Source organism: Cricetulus griseus, chromosome 2, assembly GCF_003668045.3.
Source record: "Cricetulus griseus strain 17A/GY chromosome 2, alternate assembly CriGri-PICRH-1.0, whole genome shotgun sequence".
Classification (NCBI taxonomy): Eukaryota; Metazoa; Chordata; class Mammalia; order Rodentia; family Cricetidae; genus Cricetulus; species Cricetulus griseus.
Window position 1 is genome coordinate 255,979,653 of NC_048595.1, and position 16,728 is coordinate 255,996,380.

A 16,728-nucleotide genomic window follows, 5' to 3' on the forward strand; every position below is an offset into this window, starting at 1 on the left:
TCATTATTTAGCTTAAAATGGACTTGCATTTATGACAATCTTCTTGTGTTAGCCTCATGTATACTGGGGTCGCTGGTGGACACCACAAAAAGCAGCTTTCTCTCCCCTTCCATAGACTAGCAGATATTCATTGGAGTTGTTTGCAGGTTTTAAAAGCACTTATAAACAAAGCAGCATTTGCATACAGTTTTGTGTGTCAACATTATGCTTTCATTTTTCTTGGAAGAGAATAACTCTTGGATCATATAGGAAGTACAGGTTTAACTTTATAAGAAAATGCCAAGCTGTATTCGAAAGTAAGTGTGGCCAGTTTGCACTTCCACCACTATTACACAAGAGCTGTGTGTTGACAGGCAGTTTTGTTAGAAGTGGGTTCTGACTCTTTTGTGTAGTTTTTCTTTGTCAATTTCCTAACATGATGCATCTACTTCCTCAACCTTAAGCCTGTTTTGTCCTTCTCCATTTCAATGCTAAGTATTTCTCAAGGAGCAACTACAAGGATTCATCTCAGAAACCCCTCAAGTACAATCTTTCTATACTATAGTGACTACAACTCTCCAATCACACTTAAGTAAAAATAAATGTGGCCTGACAAGGAATAGGCATGGAAGATTGCCAAGTAATTTCCCACAAGGGAGGTTTTAAGAGAGTTCAATAAAAATTACCTCACTAGTCTTAGGAAATTGATGGTGCTAGTTTCCTCATGGATCCCAGGGGACGTATGATTCCATATATACTTTTGCCAAGTGCTCTCTTATCCTGCCAACCCTTCTCTTCAGTGCTTCAGTAAGGAATTGGTAACTGACAGTGCATAGAGGTTTCCTTGGTCTTCTGCTCTGAGGAAACCCTGGAATTTGCTTTAATTAATTTTACTGTTTTGAATTGGGATTTTGATCACCTGTGGCAAACACTAAACACATTCCAGTGAAGGCAAGGGCAAAGATTCCCAAATGTAGAGTAGTGCCAGAACCTGAGGCGGGGAAGGATCCTTAGACAACACCAGAGTCTGTACTAAGAGGTGCAGGCCCTCAAGTTGCGAAGAATTCCTTATGGCCAAGAACCCTATTTTTTTAAGATGACCGTCTACATTATTTTTCTAACTATGTGAATATTTTAAGACTTGCTTATTAGTGTTATATTGTACTATTAGAGACTTATTTCCTTATCTCTCACACACAAAGCAAGACATGATAGAAACTATGTGAAAGTCTGTCTTCAAGAATGAGATGCTTAACAAATTGCTTTAGCTAGAAGATTGTTTTTTATTCAAAATTGGAAGAGCTTAAAGAAATTCTTTTCAAAGAAAAATCAGCCCTTGTAAGACCTGTCACTAGGAATCTAGGGTCTATACAGTAGCTGACTCCTCTGGTTCTGTTCAGACTTCCATGTCCTTTTCCACACCACGACTGAAGGAAGATCACAAGTTCCAAATGTGCTTTTGTTTCTCCCTAAGCAGCCCATCTTTCCTTCACTTTCTTCATTTCCCTTAATTAGGTACAAATATGGAAAAGTGATAGTAAATAAATTCACTTCATTTGTTACCGAGGAAGTAGTTCTGGGAAATAGTTATAAGCAGTAAGAGATGATTTGGGGCAAAAACATGATGGTAAATATTTCCTGGTAAAAATGTATCCCATGTGCCTTTTAATTTTAAAAGTGGTCGTGTTTCTCGCTCTGTCTGACAAAAGCAAGAATTCAGTCTTCAGTTGAACTCCAGCCTGTCTTCCCTTGCTGCACAGTATTCACAGCTTTTGTGTCTCTTGGTTATTGAATTTCAGCTAGTATTACCTGAAATTTGAAGAAAAGAAGGCTGTAGAAATGAAGGAAAGTCTTCATGTATTGTTTTGGGCTGATCATCAGGTTTTGAAGCCTCACTTGCTTTCTTAGTTACACGATCTTGAGTTTCTTTATGGACACATTTCATGTCCCAAATCCTTCTTAGTGTGGTTCAAGCAACATAACCCTCAATTTAGGACAAGTTCAGAACTACTTTTACTAGAGTGTACACCGGAACCTGCTACCTCCACATCTTTGGGGCATTGATCTAATGTAAATTTGATAGGGAGAATTTGCCCTACCCTTGAAGTCAGATTTTTGGCAAGGTTACTTATAGTGGCATCATGCTTAAATATTCTCAGGATTTAAAATTTGACAACTGTAAGTTGTATGAGTACAATGACAGAGATTTGTTTACAAAATAAAATAAAATAAAATACAGTCAGAAAACTGCTTAATGTCAAGTGGTCCAAGACATACATATCATTAATATAGAGGCCCAACTAGGTAGGTGATATTTATGCTTGGAGAGATGGGAAGGTCAGGACTTGATCCTACCTGCAGACTGTGAGGAACACTGGAAAAGGAGAGACTGGCTGTAAAAGACTCCCTTATATACAGACTTCTCTCCTAATCTTCAAGTTCCTGAACACAAAGGTTATGTTTCCAGAACATAAAAGTGACTCAGCATACATAAGCTTAATGCAATTACTATGTTAATTTCCAGATGTTAGCTTAATACCAGCCTATTAAAACTCTAAAGATGATACGTAAAACAAACACTGTGAGTAAACACCTAATACAGACACAGACATGCAGGCAAGTTCAACAGTCATCCAGGGTAATGGTAAAAGTCTCCAGAAAGAGCACTGCCTTGTGGGAGGTGACTCTCTTCTCCATTGCCTGGGAAGACAGGCTTTCCTCAGCCCTCTTTAGTCTTTCCTTCTAAAGGGCCTTCAAGTTCCTGCTCAGTCTTCATCCTCTATGTTCCTCTGCCTTGACCACCTTGATGCTCCTCCCATACTCTGTAAGACTCTGTCCTCACCTTATTGCTGTGCCTCACTACATCTTACACCCCAGGCTAGTTTCCTGTTCTGGGTTTTCAAATTCAAGAAACACAAATGTTCCAAAGCTCACAGAGAAACCCTGTCTCGAAAAACCAAAACGAATAAAAATAAAATAAAAAAGAAAAGAAACACAAATGCCTCCTTTCATTCTAAATGGTCTTCCATCTCTTCTGCTGCCTCCTGTGAGCTTTACAAGAAGAAACATGGGCCCTCCAGGCAACCCCACCCCAGCCCTAGCCTGTCACAGCTTCTGCCTTTTCCTAGTGCACATCCCTGATCAGCATCCTGGTTGCCTCACTTATAAAATCTTGAACGATACTTATTTCCTTGGGTTGAAGTAGTATGAAGGCATATCACATGCCCTGTAGCAAGCACATTATAATGTAAATGGCATTATTAATATTATTAACACTGAGTCTTTGCATACATTCATTTTCTAGCTTCTACCTATAACTGGTATAATATTCTTTCTGATTTTTAATCTGATTATTTGTCCTAGATATAGACTCTTACTAAATAGTTGGACTCAAGGACATCTGTTCGACTATGTTCATCGCAGCATTATTTGTAAAAGCCAGAACCTGGAAACAACCTAGATGCCCATCAACTGAAGAATGGATAGAGAAAATGTGGTACAGTTACACAATGGAGTACTACTCAGTGGGGGGAAAAAGCAATGGAATCTTGAAATTCGCAGGCAAATGAATAGAACTAGAAGAAACCATTCTGAGTGAGGTAACCCAGTCACAAAAAGACAGCATGGTATGTACTCACACTTATGTGAATTTTAGACATAGTGTAAAGCCTGCAGTCCATGCTGCCGGAGAGGCTGGTAAACAAGGAGGAATCTAAGAGAAGACATACATGGTCCCCTCAAGAAGGGGAAAGGGACAAGATCTCCTGAGCAAATTGGGAGCATGGGGGAGGGGAGAAGGAACTAGGAGAATGAGAAGGGGAGAAGAAGAGGGGTGGGGAAAACATGATAGGACAGGGAGGTTGAGTTGGGGGGAGAACAGAAGAGAGCAAGATAAGAGATAATATAATAGAGGGAGCCATTATAGGTTTAAAGAGAAATCAGGCACTAGGGAACTGTCTGGAGAACTACAAAAATGACACCAACTAACAATTTAAGCAACAGAGGAGAGGCTACCTTAAATGCCCTCTCCTGATAATGAGACTGATGACTAATTCATATGCCATTGTATAGCCTTCATCCAGCAGCTGTAGAAGCAGACACCCTTGAACTGAACTGAAATCCAGATGCAGAGAAGGAGGACTGATGAGCAAAGGGGTCAAGACCAGGCTGGTGAAACCCACAGAAACAGCTGACCTGAACAGGGGAAAATTCTTGGTCCCCAGGCTGATAGCTGGGAAACCAGCCTGGGACTGATCTAGACCCCATGAATGTGGGTGTCAGTGAGGAGACCTTGGAAATCTATGGGGCCCCTTGTGGTGAATCAATACTTATGCCTAGCATAGGAATGGACTTTAGAAACCCATCCGACATGGAAGGATACTCCCTGAGCCTAGCCACAAGTGAGTTGGACTAGGCCCTATCACAAGGCATATGACAGACTTTAAGGACCCCCTCTGAAAGCCTCACCCCCTGGGGAACAGAAAGGGTATGGGATAGGTAGGGTGTTAGTTGGGGGGCAGGGGAGGAGGGGCGGGAGAGGGACCTGGGATTGACATGTAAAATAATTTTCTTTCTAATAAAAATAAATAAATAAATTTTTAAATAAAAAGTAAAAAAAAATAATTGAAAAAAGAAAACAGTATAGACAAGAATCCAAAGTGGAGAAACAATTTGTGATCTCAAAATCCAGTAGTGCTTAAAAATCACAAAAGATGAATTCACCATTTTCACATGAAAAAATCTTCAGTATTAGGCTATTGCAAAATTGTTCCAAATTTAATCCCATGATTCTTAATTATACTCCTTATACTGGGTAAAATAATACTATTCTTTTAATGTTGATTCAAGCTCACATCAAACGAATTTTTATATTCATTCCTTATCTCTCCTTTTTTGATGCATTCCCACAGTTTCTCAGAAATGAGTTACTAATTGTATGCCTCCTCCATTGCCTCACTTCCTGGAGTGTTTTCCTGGCTTGAAGCACCATTCAAGAAACAGTGGGATAACTGTTGGACAACACACTTATATCATTCAAATTCATCGGCTTCTGACTCACACTGAGGAAACGTAGCTGAGCTGTAATGTCTGTAACATTTGAAGGCTGACAGTTTATTCTTAAAAGTAGTTACAGCTATTGATATTAAGGCAAACAAACAAACACAAACAAGAAACCTCAAGTAACACCAATTTAGTGAAAGCAAATTAAATTATGTTCTAATATATTTTTAACAAATTGGAAAATCATTTGAGTACTAGAGTGGTAATTTCTTGTGTGTGTGTGTGTATGTGTGTGTGTGTGTGTAGGGAGTTAGTTATGTGCTTGTGTAACTGTGTTCACACATATGTATAAGTAGTTCGTGTGTGTGCGTGTTTGTGTGTGTGTGCACATGCAAATCCCAGAGACTGATGTCAGGTACCATGTTCAATTACTCTCTAAATTAATTTATGAGACAGAGTGTTTTGCCACATCTGGAGCTTGTCAGTTCTGCTCAGCCAGCTGGCCAGGGAGCTCCAGGGGTTTGCCTGTCTCTGCCTCCCCAGTTGAAGTATTCAGATGCATGCTGCTAGGCCCAGAATTTTAGGTAGGTTCTGGGGTTATGAACTCAAGGCCTCATACTTGCAAAGAAGGGCCTTAGCAACTAAGTTCACCCCTACCACCTGTGACCTATTCTCTTCTAAGATGAAGTCTAGTATGGCTATGTCATTATAACTGAGCAACAGTCCTAGTCCAGAGAGAAATCCAAATAAGGACAAGGAAGAATGAAATATTGATTTTTTATAAAAGCTTCAAAAAATATAACTATTACAACTGATATATTTAGCAATATATAGGTTCTTGTTTATTAGCAGAGTATGTGATTGCTTTTAATCTATTAATGATTATCTTTCAATGTATCAACAGCTACAAGTTCAGAAGAAACTTTTGCATTTTTCCAGAGCCATAGGTAAAGGATTATATCAAACTTGATAGCGTACCATAAGATTCTGAAAGGCCTTTAGGATGCATCCCCTCCCAAGTAATTTTTATTGGACATACTCTTTTAAATGGCTTTTTTTTCTTTTCTTTTCTTTTCTTTTTTTTTTTTTGTTTTTTTTTTTGAGACAGGGTTTCACTTTGGCTTTGTAGCCTCTCCTGGCACTCGTTCTGTGGACCAGGCTGGCCTCAAACTCACAGAAATCGGCCCTGCCTCTGCCTCCCGAGTACTGGGATTAAAGGCATGCACCACCAATGCCCGGCTAAATGACATTTTCTTATACTGATGCTTGGAAAACTTGTTTTTATTGCTTTATTTATTTTAAATTTAAAAAAGGACCACACTTGGCCATTTGTGGGAGTTTCCTTTTCTTTTATTCCTCTTGCATTGTTACTCGAGTTGTTTATATTTATATTTGTGTCACTTTCCTACAGAACATATATTTGTCTGCAGCTCCTTTCAACAGCTCAGGACTAGCTTCTTTGGGACAGCTGCATTGGGCCTGTTCTGGGTTGCAGGAGGTACTCTATTTAGATTCATCAAGAGGATCGAAAACCTTGAAAGGAATTCAAATTGTGAGCAAATGTACTTTTTTGCAATGCATATATCTCCTACTTCTTCTGAATTCACACAATGCTTATTTCTTTGTGATAATATATCCATTCATTTTCTTTGTAGTGTTACTGCAAAATACCAAAATGAGATCTGTGAATTTTAATCACCTTACTGATGCTACTAGTGATAAAACAGTACCTAGTTATGGCACACAATATTCTATAATCTTGTAAATATAATATTCCTGGGCCTAGGGACAGCTTACCTTGTCTGACAGCTAGGGTGGTGGTATAAACCAAGAAGAGGAGGATGTAGTTCAGAAAGCTCTGGAAGACTGGTGTGTTGGCATGAAAATCTTCTGCCAGGTACTTGCTGGTCAGGCCAATTCCACAAACAAGAAGGGATAACACTTGGCCCAAAGCCACAGAGATTAACATCTCCCTGAGAAATGAAGAGAAACACAGCCAAGTCAGCAGGAAGTCGGTGAAAATAACAGCGGTTAATTCCACTGATAACTCATAGCAGGCACTGAGTTAAGGGCAGTGAATACTATCTATTGTAACCCATTGCAGGGGACCGTATAGTTATTACTGAGGCTTTGTAGAGATGGAAACTAATGCTTCTCATGGTTAATTAATCTGCCCCCAGAACACATAATGAGGATAAAGCAAACCCTGGTTATGAGATCAAGCCTCTGCATGGGAACCTGGCTGCCTTCCAATCACTGTACTCCAGAGGCTGTTGCAGAAGGACGGTATCATCTTGATGCTTACCACAGTACTGTGCATTAGGGATGCTGGGAGCATGCCCGACCCTGGCAAACAAGAAACATATTCCAACATCATCTATGTGTACAGTAAAGCAATAAAGGGAGACCCTTTGCTTTACAAATCAAACTCCTGGATCTAGAAACACTTGGATGAAATGGCTATACAAGCCTCTGCAAATCCAAAAGGACTGCTTTTGATGCCCTTCTGGACTCCAGAACTCTGTCCTCAGAAGCATTAGTACACATTGGGTCTTTATCCTTTGCTTCTCGAGTTACAATTGCCTATATATTAAAACTATTATTCCTGAAATAGATTCAGGACTTCAGTAGCATAATAATTATGCAAATATTTTCATTGCCATTTTCATTGGCAGTGCTCTTGTAGACTACTGAAGTGGGGACTGGAGGAAAGAGTCAGAATGTTCAGTTTCCATGGAAATGAAATGCCACACAAGCTTTGTAGTTAGACACACACACACACACACACACACACACACACACACACACACACACACACACACAGGAAAGATCTTTCTGGTTTATTTGTAGAAAAAGCAATATGAAATAAGAAAGCAATAGTATAAACACAAAGACTTATGTCAAACACGAGTTTCTTCTCCTTCTTCTTCTTCTTCTTCTTCTTCTTCTTCTTCTTCTTCTTCTTCTTCTTCTTCTTCTTCTTCTTCTTCTTCTTCTTCTTCTTCTTCTTCTTCTTCTTCTGTAGGAAGCCGGTTCCTACATTATAATGTTGCCTGAAGACACCAAGGTGTAAATTACTTCACAGGCGCTGGGTAATCTCCATTCCTTTGATCTCTGCCTATCCCGTGGCTCATTTTAGCCTGAGGAGCTGAAGCCATTCATAGGGTAATACGTCCCAGGCGGCTGGTCAGCCTTTTATAAGGGATGGTTTTCTTAATGCAGTGTCTCTGCTCAGTCTCTGCTCAGTCTCTGTTCAGTCTAATGCATTAAAGCTTGTCTACAGAAGGATCCGAGTGTCCTGCATGTATTTCTTGCTGGCGAGGAATACAGAGCGGGCGCGGGACATTCTTCTTCTTCTTCTTCTTCTTCTTCCTCCTCCTCCTCCTCCACCCTCCTCTTCCTCTTCCTCTTCCTCCTCCTCCTCCACCCTCCTCCTCTTCCTCCTCTTCCTCCTCTTCTTCCTCCTCCTCTTCTTCTTCTTCTTCTTCTTCTTCTTCTTCTTCTTCTTCTTCTTCTTCTTCTTCTTCTTCTTCTATTTCTTCTTCTTTTTCTGGATGGAGACTGGGTCTATTTCTACTTTTTTGGAAGCTAAATCGATCTTGCCTTGCTTTGACCACATGAGTACAGAGGACATGAAGCCACGAGCCTTCTGGGTTTAACCTTTGAGAAGTTTTGCAGCAACTCATGTTTTCCTCTTGGGAAACAACTTCTCTGGAAGAGCATAAGGTGTCTTACTGAATATTGAGAGATACATGGGAAATAAAAAGAGAAATCCAAGCAGCCTCCATGCCAAATGGAATGAGGGTTTGGGAGTCTCCTGCCTCCAACACATTAAGCCAACCTATACATGGAAGAAGAGGTGAGGCGTCCCTAGAGACTGCTGCTCAAGGAGGAGAGTTATGAGAAAAATGAAATGGGCTTTGCTTTGGGGCAGGTGGCTTTCCAAGGTTATATGGCAACTGGAATGAAGTTCTGAAAGTTCTCCCTCCAATAGCCTCTGGGCCATTAACTCCTGCTTCCCCGCCTCGTGGCATTCCTCCATGAAGCCAGAGTTCCTGACTTCTAGAGCTATTTATATTTCAACAGTAAACAATGGTCTTCTTTTCTCATATTCCTTTATACAAGTTATCATTGGCAAAGTGTGCATCATGCCTTTTCCAGTCTGACTCCTATTCAGTTTTTCAAGATTTGGCTCTTTTGCCACTTGCTTTGCGATGTCTTATTGTTTTATCTTTTCCCTCAAGACACATCTCATTCATTACTCTTCTCTCATTGTATTGTATTTACTCCTTGCTTGTTTGTTTAACCTCCTTTGCCTTCATCTGACTATGATTTTTCTAAGTTCCTGGTACCTATAGACAGGTAATGCCATTCAGAGGATTGTGAAATAGAAGTATTAAAGACTCGTAGGACAAGCATAATCATCACGGGCTAGATGAGAATGGCGGGGCTTTCTTTTTTTCTTTTTTCTTTTTTGAGGTCAGCTGGGTTGAGGATGTGGGGTATGGTAGATCACTTACTTAGCATGGGCAAGGGTTTGGGTTCAGCCCCCACTGCTACAAAATAAACAATAACCCCCATCAACAGAAGAAAACTGAAAAGTAAAGAAGAATTCAAATAAACTCAAAGATTTGTAAAAGAATTTTTAACTAGGATATAGAGTAATAGGCATAATCATGACATTATCATACACACTTTGTTTCTCCTGGCCCCCTTTCCCCCATTCTGCTCCTCCCTCTCCCTCCCCCATCTTCCAACACACTTCCTTTTCATGCCACATCCGTTATATCAGTCTTTTTCTTCCCTCCCCAATCATTTCTTAAGATCTCCCCAACAGTTCCTTTTCTAGTTTCATAATCTGCAGTCCCTACAAACATTTGTAAATATGTAAAAATGAAAATCTAGGATCTGCATGTGAGAGGAATGTAATATTTGTCTTCCTATGTCTGGAGTACTTTGTTTGACAGAATACTTTCCAGTTCCATCCATTTTGCTGTAAGTGTTCTGATTTTATTTTTAGATAAATACTACAGTTTCTTACTCATTTGTCTGTTGATAGACATCTAGGCTCGTTCCCTTTCTTAGATATTGTGTATAGAGCAACAGTGAATATGGATGGGAAATATCTCCATGGTATGAGTTCGAATTCTTTGGGTGCATACACACGAGTGGTTTGGGAGAGTCATATGGCAATTCTAGTCTTTCTTGTTGCTTTTGAGAAACAACTATACTGATTGCTGGAGTGTTTTCACTTGTTTCCATTTCAACTAGCAGTAAAAAGGGATTTCCCTTTCCCCACATCCTCACCAGCACTTCTTAGTTTTCTTGATGCTGACCATTCTGACAGTGGTGAGATGGAATCTCAAAGTTGTATTGCTTTATATTTCCCAAATGGCATTTAATTTCTTATTCTCCTGAATTTAGTTATGCTAACATACAGGGTTTATTTGTTTCTGGAGTGCTGAGAGTCGAACTTAGGGTATCATGCAAACTCAGCAAGCACTCCACCAACTGAGAGCTATATCCTAGGTCAGTTCATTTTTAGAGAACATTCCGTTTAGTTCTTTGCCTCATTTACTGATTGGAATTTTTTTAGCAGTTCTTTATTATTTTAGGTGTCAGTCCCCTTTCTGAAGTATTGCTGTTAAAGATTTTCTCCCATACTGTAGCCTGTCTCTTCATTCTGTCAATGGTTTCCTTTGTTGTATGGAAGCTTTATAATGTCATGCCACCCTAGCTGTCAACTCTAGTCTTGGGAACTTAGGTTGGATCACTAATGGTGACTACATGGGTAGAAAGTAGTGAGAAATAAAAGATGTTGTCTTTGAAGGCTCCTTTAAAGATGATGTTTGATCTAATCACCACATAACACAACACTAATCATATTAGGTAATTAATTTACAGCAGATTGATAATAACCTGATGATTGGTCATTCTTTATCATTTGCCTAATAATGTACACACTAAAACAGAAGAGATACAGCCAAAGTTACAGCTAGTGTATTAAATGGCTGCTTTTGATGCTGCATACACACTAGAAAGTGCTTTGTGTGGAGTGTACCTTCTTGCTGGAGAAGACCAAAACAATACTATGACCTACTTAAATCATAACAATGATGTTTCAAACATTGGTATCATTCTGAACCAAGCCAAGCCACACAAGATTACAGACTACTTACACAAGAAAATAGAATTTTAATCTATCATGTGACTGCATTCAACATATTATAAAATAGCCTTCTATATGCTGTAATAAGATATAATCTTTCATGATGAATGTCTGAGACAGCCTCACCCTGATCATTATACATTGTACACATGTATTGAGATATTATATTGTAGCCCATAAATTTGTACGATTCTTATTTTTCAAAAAAAAGATATAATCTTTCATTGAGAGGCCATTAAACCAAACTTTTGACACTGGATTTCCAAGAAGCTTAGTTAAAAATAATAATAAATAAAGAATTAAAAAATAAAGGGAAACATTTCTAATAATTCTTATTTTAAAGCACCAAGATTAGTTTATACAATTTTCTTTAATCCTCAGAGTATCTTATACAACAAATGCTGCTATTGTGCCTTTGGCTAGATAAGAACCTAAGGCACAGAGAGGCGGAATACCAGCCCAAGGTTAAAAAGTTACTCTTTATTTTAAAATCAGATGTCTTTTCAATATTTATTTTATGTGTATGGGTGTTTTGCCTTCATGTATGTCTATGCAGCATATGCATACAGAATCTAGGAGAAGGCAACAGATCCCCTGGAACAGGAGCTACAGACAACTGTGAACTGCCACGTGATTACTGGGAATCAAACCTGAGTCTTTTGGAAGAACAACCAGTGCTCTTAACCACTGAACCATGCCTCCAGCCCCAAAGTTACTCTTTTTGAACTTAGTTACTGAAAAGACATTAGGTGGGAGCTAGATGATATGATTTCAAATCCTAACTTCTAAATTACTATGCTGTGCAGCCTGAAACACTCCCTGTTTTCAGTGAGTGTGTGGAGCACATTAATCTTACAGGCTTTTTTTCAGAAACATACTGGAAACAGTAAAGACAAAAACCATAGCTAATGGTGGCACATGCTTTTAATTGAGTCATGTCTGTCAGACACTGCTGGTGTGATCAGATTGAGAATGCGATTCAGGAAACCCCTTACCAGATCAGTCCAAAAGCCCTTCCTTGACTGCAGGGGCTAGAGCTACTGGAGTGTAAATGCTTGAGAGACTCATTAGAAGCATCAAAATAAAGTAAGAATAAAACCTTCAAATGCCTAACTGCTGATATTCTACTGACTCCAATTCTGCCCTTCCATTTTTCCATTCATCAAATTCTTTGCTCCCAACTGGCCCGGATGAATGCATGTGGTGGCATATTGCACAGAAACCTGTTTTTTCCATCTCAAAGGATTGCTTTAGTTGGTTTCTGTCATTCTATCTCTCTTATGTTGTTCTCTTGAGTAATCAAGCAATTGCTCTATGGGTCCTTTACCTAACTCTTCAAGGCCTGAACATACCGACTTGTCTTGAAAGCCTCTTATTGGCCATTCCTGAGCCCCAAGGCTGAGTCAAGTGTCTTCCAGTGTGTGTTTCTATTTCTGCCTATATTATGTAGCTCATGAGCTCTGGAGAAGAAGGGAATGAATGGTCTTTAATAAAATTCTATGTTCCATTCCTAAACTCTGATGACTGCTGGACAGAAGAAAATAGATACTCAATAAAGAATGCAGGCATTTCTGAGGGAGCTGTGTATGGAAAGGGTAACGTGTTAGAAGATTGGTAAGGCAGCACCTTATCCTAGCTGGAAAAATAACCAGAATGAAACAGAAGACTCCCTTGTTTTTACTGTAACCCATCTGCCAGTTAGAAGCTGAGATTAATAAGCTATTTTCTAGTGCATTTCTGAACAAGCCCAGAAAGGTGCTATCTTGTAACCAAAAGAAAAAAGAAAAAAAAAGATGCTAAAATTGGTTCTGGGTGAAATTTTGCACAGTGAGCTCTTGGTTATTCATGTAGTACACAGAAGAGCATAGCAGATGCATTCTAACATAAGATACATAGTTCCTATAATTTTAGTAGCAGAAATGGAGAGGAGGCTATGATACACATTTTCATCATCTTTGTTTGTGCATTTAAAAGGACATCTCATCCACTTTAAATTCAGATGGACTAGACAATGAAAAATGCATGAGTCTCAGGAAAAATTGTGCTGCTGGGAGCTTAGTACCTGTTACAACAGAGCTTGTACTCATAAATACTGACATACACGTTATCAACAGCACTGTCTTGTGTTAAAGAAACAGAATTTAGGGATTGGGGGATAAGCTTCTGTTGCAAATTAAATATTCAAAATAATAATAAGATTAAAAATAAAGCATAAATTGTATCTTGTTTCTTTTAATCATAAGAATATATTCTTTTAAAAGGTATGAAAAATGCCAACACAGAATAACATAATTATATTGCTCTGTAATTCTTTGACATGAGAGTGGAATAATTATGCCATCATCTTAAATTAGAGAAAATCAGCCTTTCTGTGGAGGCATCTTCATTCTGATAATGAGTCTGAGGCAAGTCTCATTAGATTTGAGTTAATACACACATTCAGAGATACATACATAAAGAATACTTAAGTATATGGATTGGTGTAAAATCAATGCCACTTGAATGTGGGAGAAACACTTTCTACTATATTCTTTGGTATAATTCTTGCTGGTAGATCATTGACTCTGAGAAGCTCTTTGCTAAGTAAGTTTTGACTATATTCAGGGATTAGTCAACTTTTATATAAGGTGATTATTAGGCCAAGGGTATATGAATGGCCTGTGTGTATGACATCTACAATCCTTCAGATTCTTTTGGTTCCCCTCATCTGCAGAGTGACTGGCCACTTAATCCAGCACCAGTGGTAGCTATAGTGAACATCTCTACATAGACTACACTCAATGTTATGTAGGCCCAGCTCAGTGGCCCTGAACCTCAGGCTCATGCTGTGTACCTTGTGCCTTCTGACCAGGAGGTGCTTGGCTGGAGGGGTTGAGTAGGCCTTTGTGGCAACCTGTTTGGTACCCACTCATGAACAAGCAGACAGTAAATGGAATTAGTGCATTTGAACAATAAGAAATTCTTTCTTCTTCCTTCATGCAAGCTATATGGGCTCTCTGGAGACGGCTACATTTTAAGGTTCTCAAAGGTTTATTTTATCCTTTATTGTATCTCACTACTGTTCTGTGGAAATGCACTGTTAATGATGTAGCAGTGTGTACATCTCTGTATGCTTTCTGGAGGGAACTCAGGTTAAACTAATAAAGCTTTACATTTTCTTCTACTCCATAGATCTGACTTACTTTTCAAAGGTACCAGTATATGTATACCAACCACTGACATTTACATCTTTAACCTTAAAATAATCAGTTCACTGATTAAGCTTTTCGGTGGCTGCTGGATTATCATAAATATCCATGCATTTATTATTTGTTAGTTTTGCTAAGGTCCACAGAGAAATAGACAAGTCAGTAGATATTTTAAGGCCTACTGGATACAGACTGGGAGGAACAAATCCATCGATCTATCTCCAGATATTTAGAGAGGCAAACAAATACGTAAAACAGAGGACAGGACATACTTATGGACTCAAGTAAATCTCAAGTGCTTAAAATTGGATAATCCTTTTATGAAAACATTTCCTAAAGAGCAAATATTAGAATCTTTTTTCTAATGATAAAGTCTTGGTTTGGTACTGGAAAGTTGGCACACCATTGTAAGGAAGGGGATGCCATGCTTGCGGAGACAGACATGGACTCACTTGGCTGGCCAATGAGAAGTAAGATAAGATGTATACATAGACAAGTAGGTGGTAAATGAAATCAAAAGTGACATAGACAGACTTTTAATTTGGTGGCATAGATGGGCTTTTCGTTTGTCAGAAATCAGTCTACATTTCTGAACAAGAGACATGAACTAAATATCAGCCACAATGTTCCCATATTTCTCCATTCATTTTTATTTGCTAATGCCCCAAATATCATTTTATTATGGTTAGAATAGAATCAATAAAAGGCAACATTGAGGAGTGAGAGATGATTATGTAAGTGAACTATCTTCACTAACTGCATTGACATAATACTATAATTTAGATAATTCATGACGCAACATTGCTCCCTTACCCAAACACGGCAAATGGTACTCAGTGTTTTCATTTCTGTCTCTCTAAATATTTGCATGGCTTTAATGCATTTTGCAGCATTTTTGGTTAATGAAAAAATGCATTTTTAATGTTATCTTAGTTTGGTTTTGCTATTGTTTTGTGTATTACAGCTATCTTTATAATGATGAGAAGAGATCTCCCCAATCCCATTTTAATTATCTACTACTAAGTAAAATACCAATAAAATCTAATTAACCATTGTTACATTTAATGGAAAAAATGTAAAGTAATGGGCTTGACTACCTTAAACACCCCCTGAATTGCACAATTTATCTTTATTTTATGGTTTTTAAACCTTTTTTGAGACAGACTTACACATTGTATTCCAGGCTCACCTAGAATGCACTATGTAGGCCAATCTGGCATTAAACTCATGGCAATCCCTCAGCTGCAGCCTCCCAGTTTCTTGGGATTAGAGGTGGTGTCACCATGCCTGGGTTGTTTGTGTTTTTCTTTTTTTCTATTGTTGTTTTAGGTTTTGAATCATTAGCTAACATTGTCAGGAAATATCTCACACTAATCTATACATTGAAAGCTATATTCACTTGTAATAAAAGAGGGAAAGTGAATCTACAGAAGTGTCTTACTGACAATCACAAATTTTAAGTAACATTTTAGAATAAAATAAATAACACTTTGTTACAAATGATTAGATTTATTTTGCTTATTTTACTTTGTAATGTGGTTCATAGCTCATACAGAAAGCTCAGATTAATAAGAGAAATTTCAGCTTTAAATTTTTATTGTTTTGTTTGGTTGGTTGGGGTTTTTATTTGTTTGTTTGGGGGGATTGTTATTTTGTTTTCTATTTTCCACTTTGGTTGTTTGTTTGTTTGTTGGTATCTTTGTGTAACAGCCTGCTGTCCTGGAACTTGCTCTGTAGACCAGGCTGGCCTCGAACTTCACAGAGATCCACCTGCTTCTGCCTCCTGAGTGCTGGGATTAAAAGTGTGTGCTACCACACCCAGCATATTTTTAATTGTTTTGTAATTTACTTGTATATATTTTGATATTATTGATGACTCAGGGATCATTCCTAAGTCAAAATTTCTCCTCATGTAATTCAGTCACTGAAAAAAAATACAATAATTTATCTCAACAGTCAGCCCACATGAAGACAGCAGAACCCCTTCTGAGAATTAGAGTATCAGTTCTTGTGTCAAATAATCACATATACCTTAAAAGTGTCACACAAATTACCCTTCGTTAAACTATTCCCTATGTAAAAATGTTTATAACAGACAAATACACAGAAATAGTAAACAGATAGCTATTTGCTAGGAGACAGAGCCTGGAATCAGAGGTGATAACTAGTGGATAATTAAATATTTTTCAGTAATAGAAATGCTCTAAAATGGATATAGTATTAATTTCACATTTCTGTACACCTTACCACTATACTAAAAACTAGTGATCTGCACACTCTACCAGAAGTGAGATATATGTCTATGAATCTGTCATTAAAGAGGAAGAGAGTGATGGAAGAGAAAGAAATGACTTAAAGGGAAAATTATCTGAGAGGAGAAATTGGAAGAAT

General features: G+C 38.3%; 1 protein-coding gene across 1 annotated transcript in view; it reads right to left on the bottom strand.

Annotated features, from left to right (window-relative positions):
• Slc35f1 (solute carrier family 35 member F1) overlaps positions 1-16,728 on the bottom strand; it is a 408,573-nt gene that overhangs the window by 139,354 nt on the left and 252,491 nt on the right. Inside the window, exon 2 of the mRNA XM_027402097.2 lies at positions 6,778-6,953. Coding sequence (XP_027257898.2) covers positions 6,778-6,953 — 176 coding nt within the window. The remainder of the gene's footprint in view (positions 1-6,777; positions 6,954-16,728) is intronic.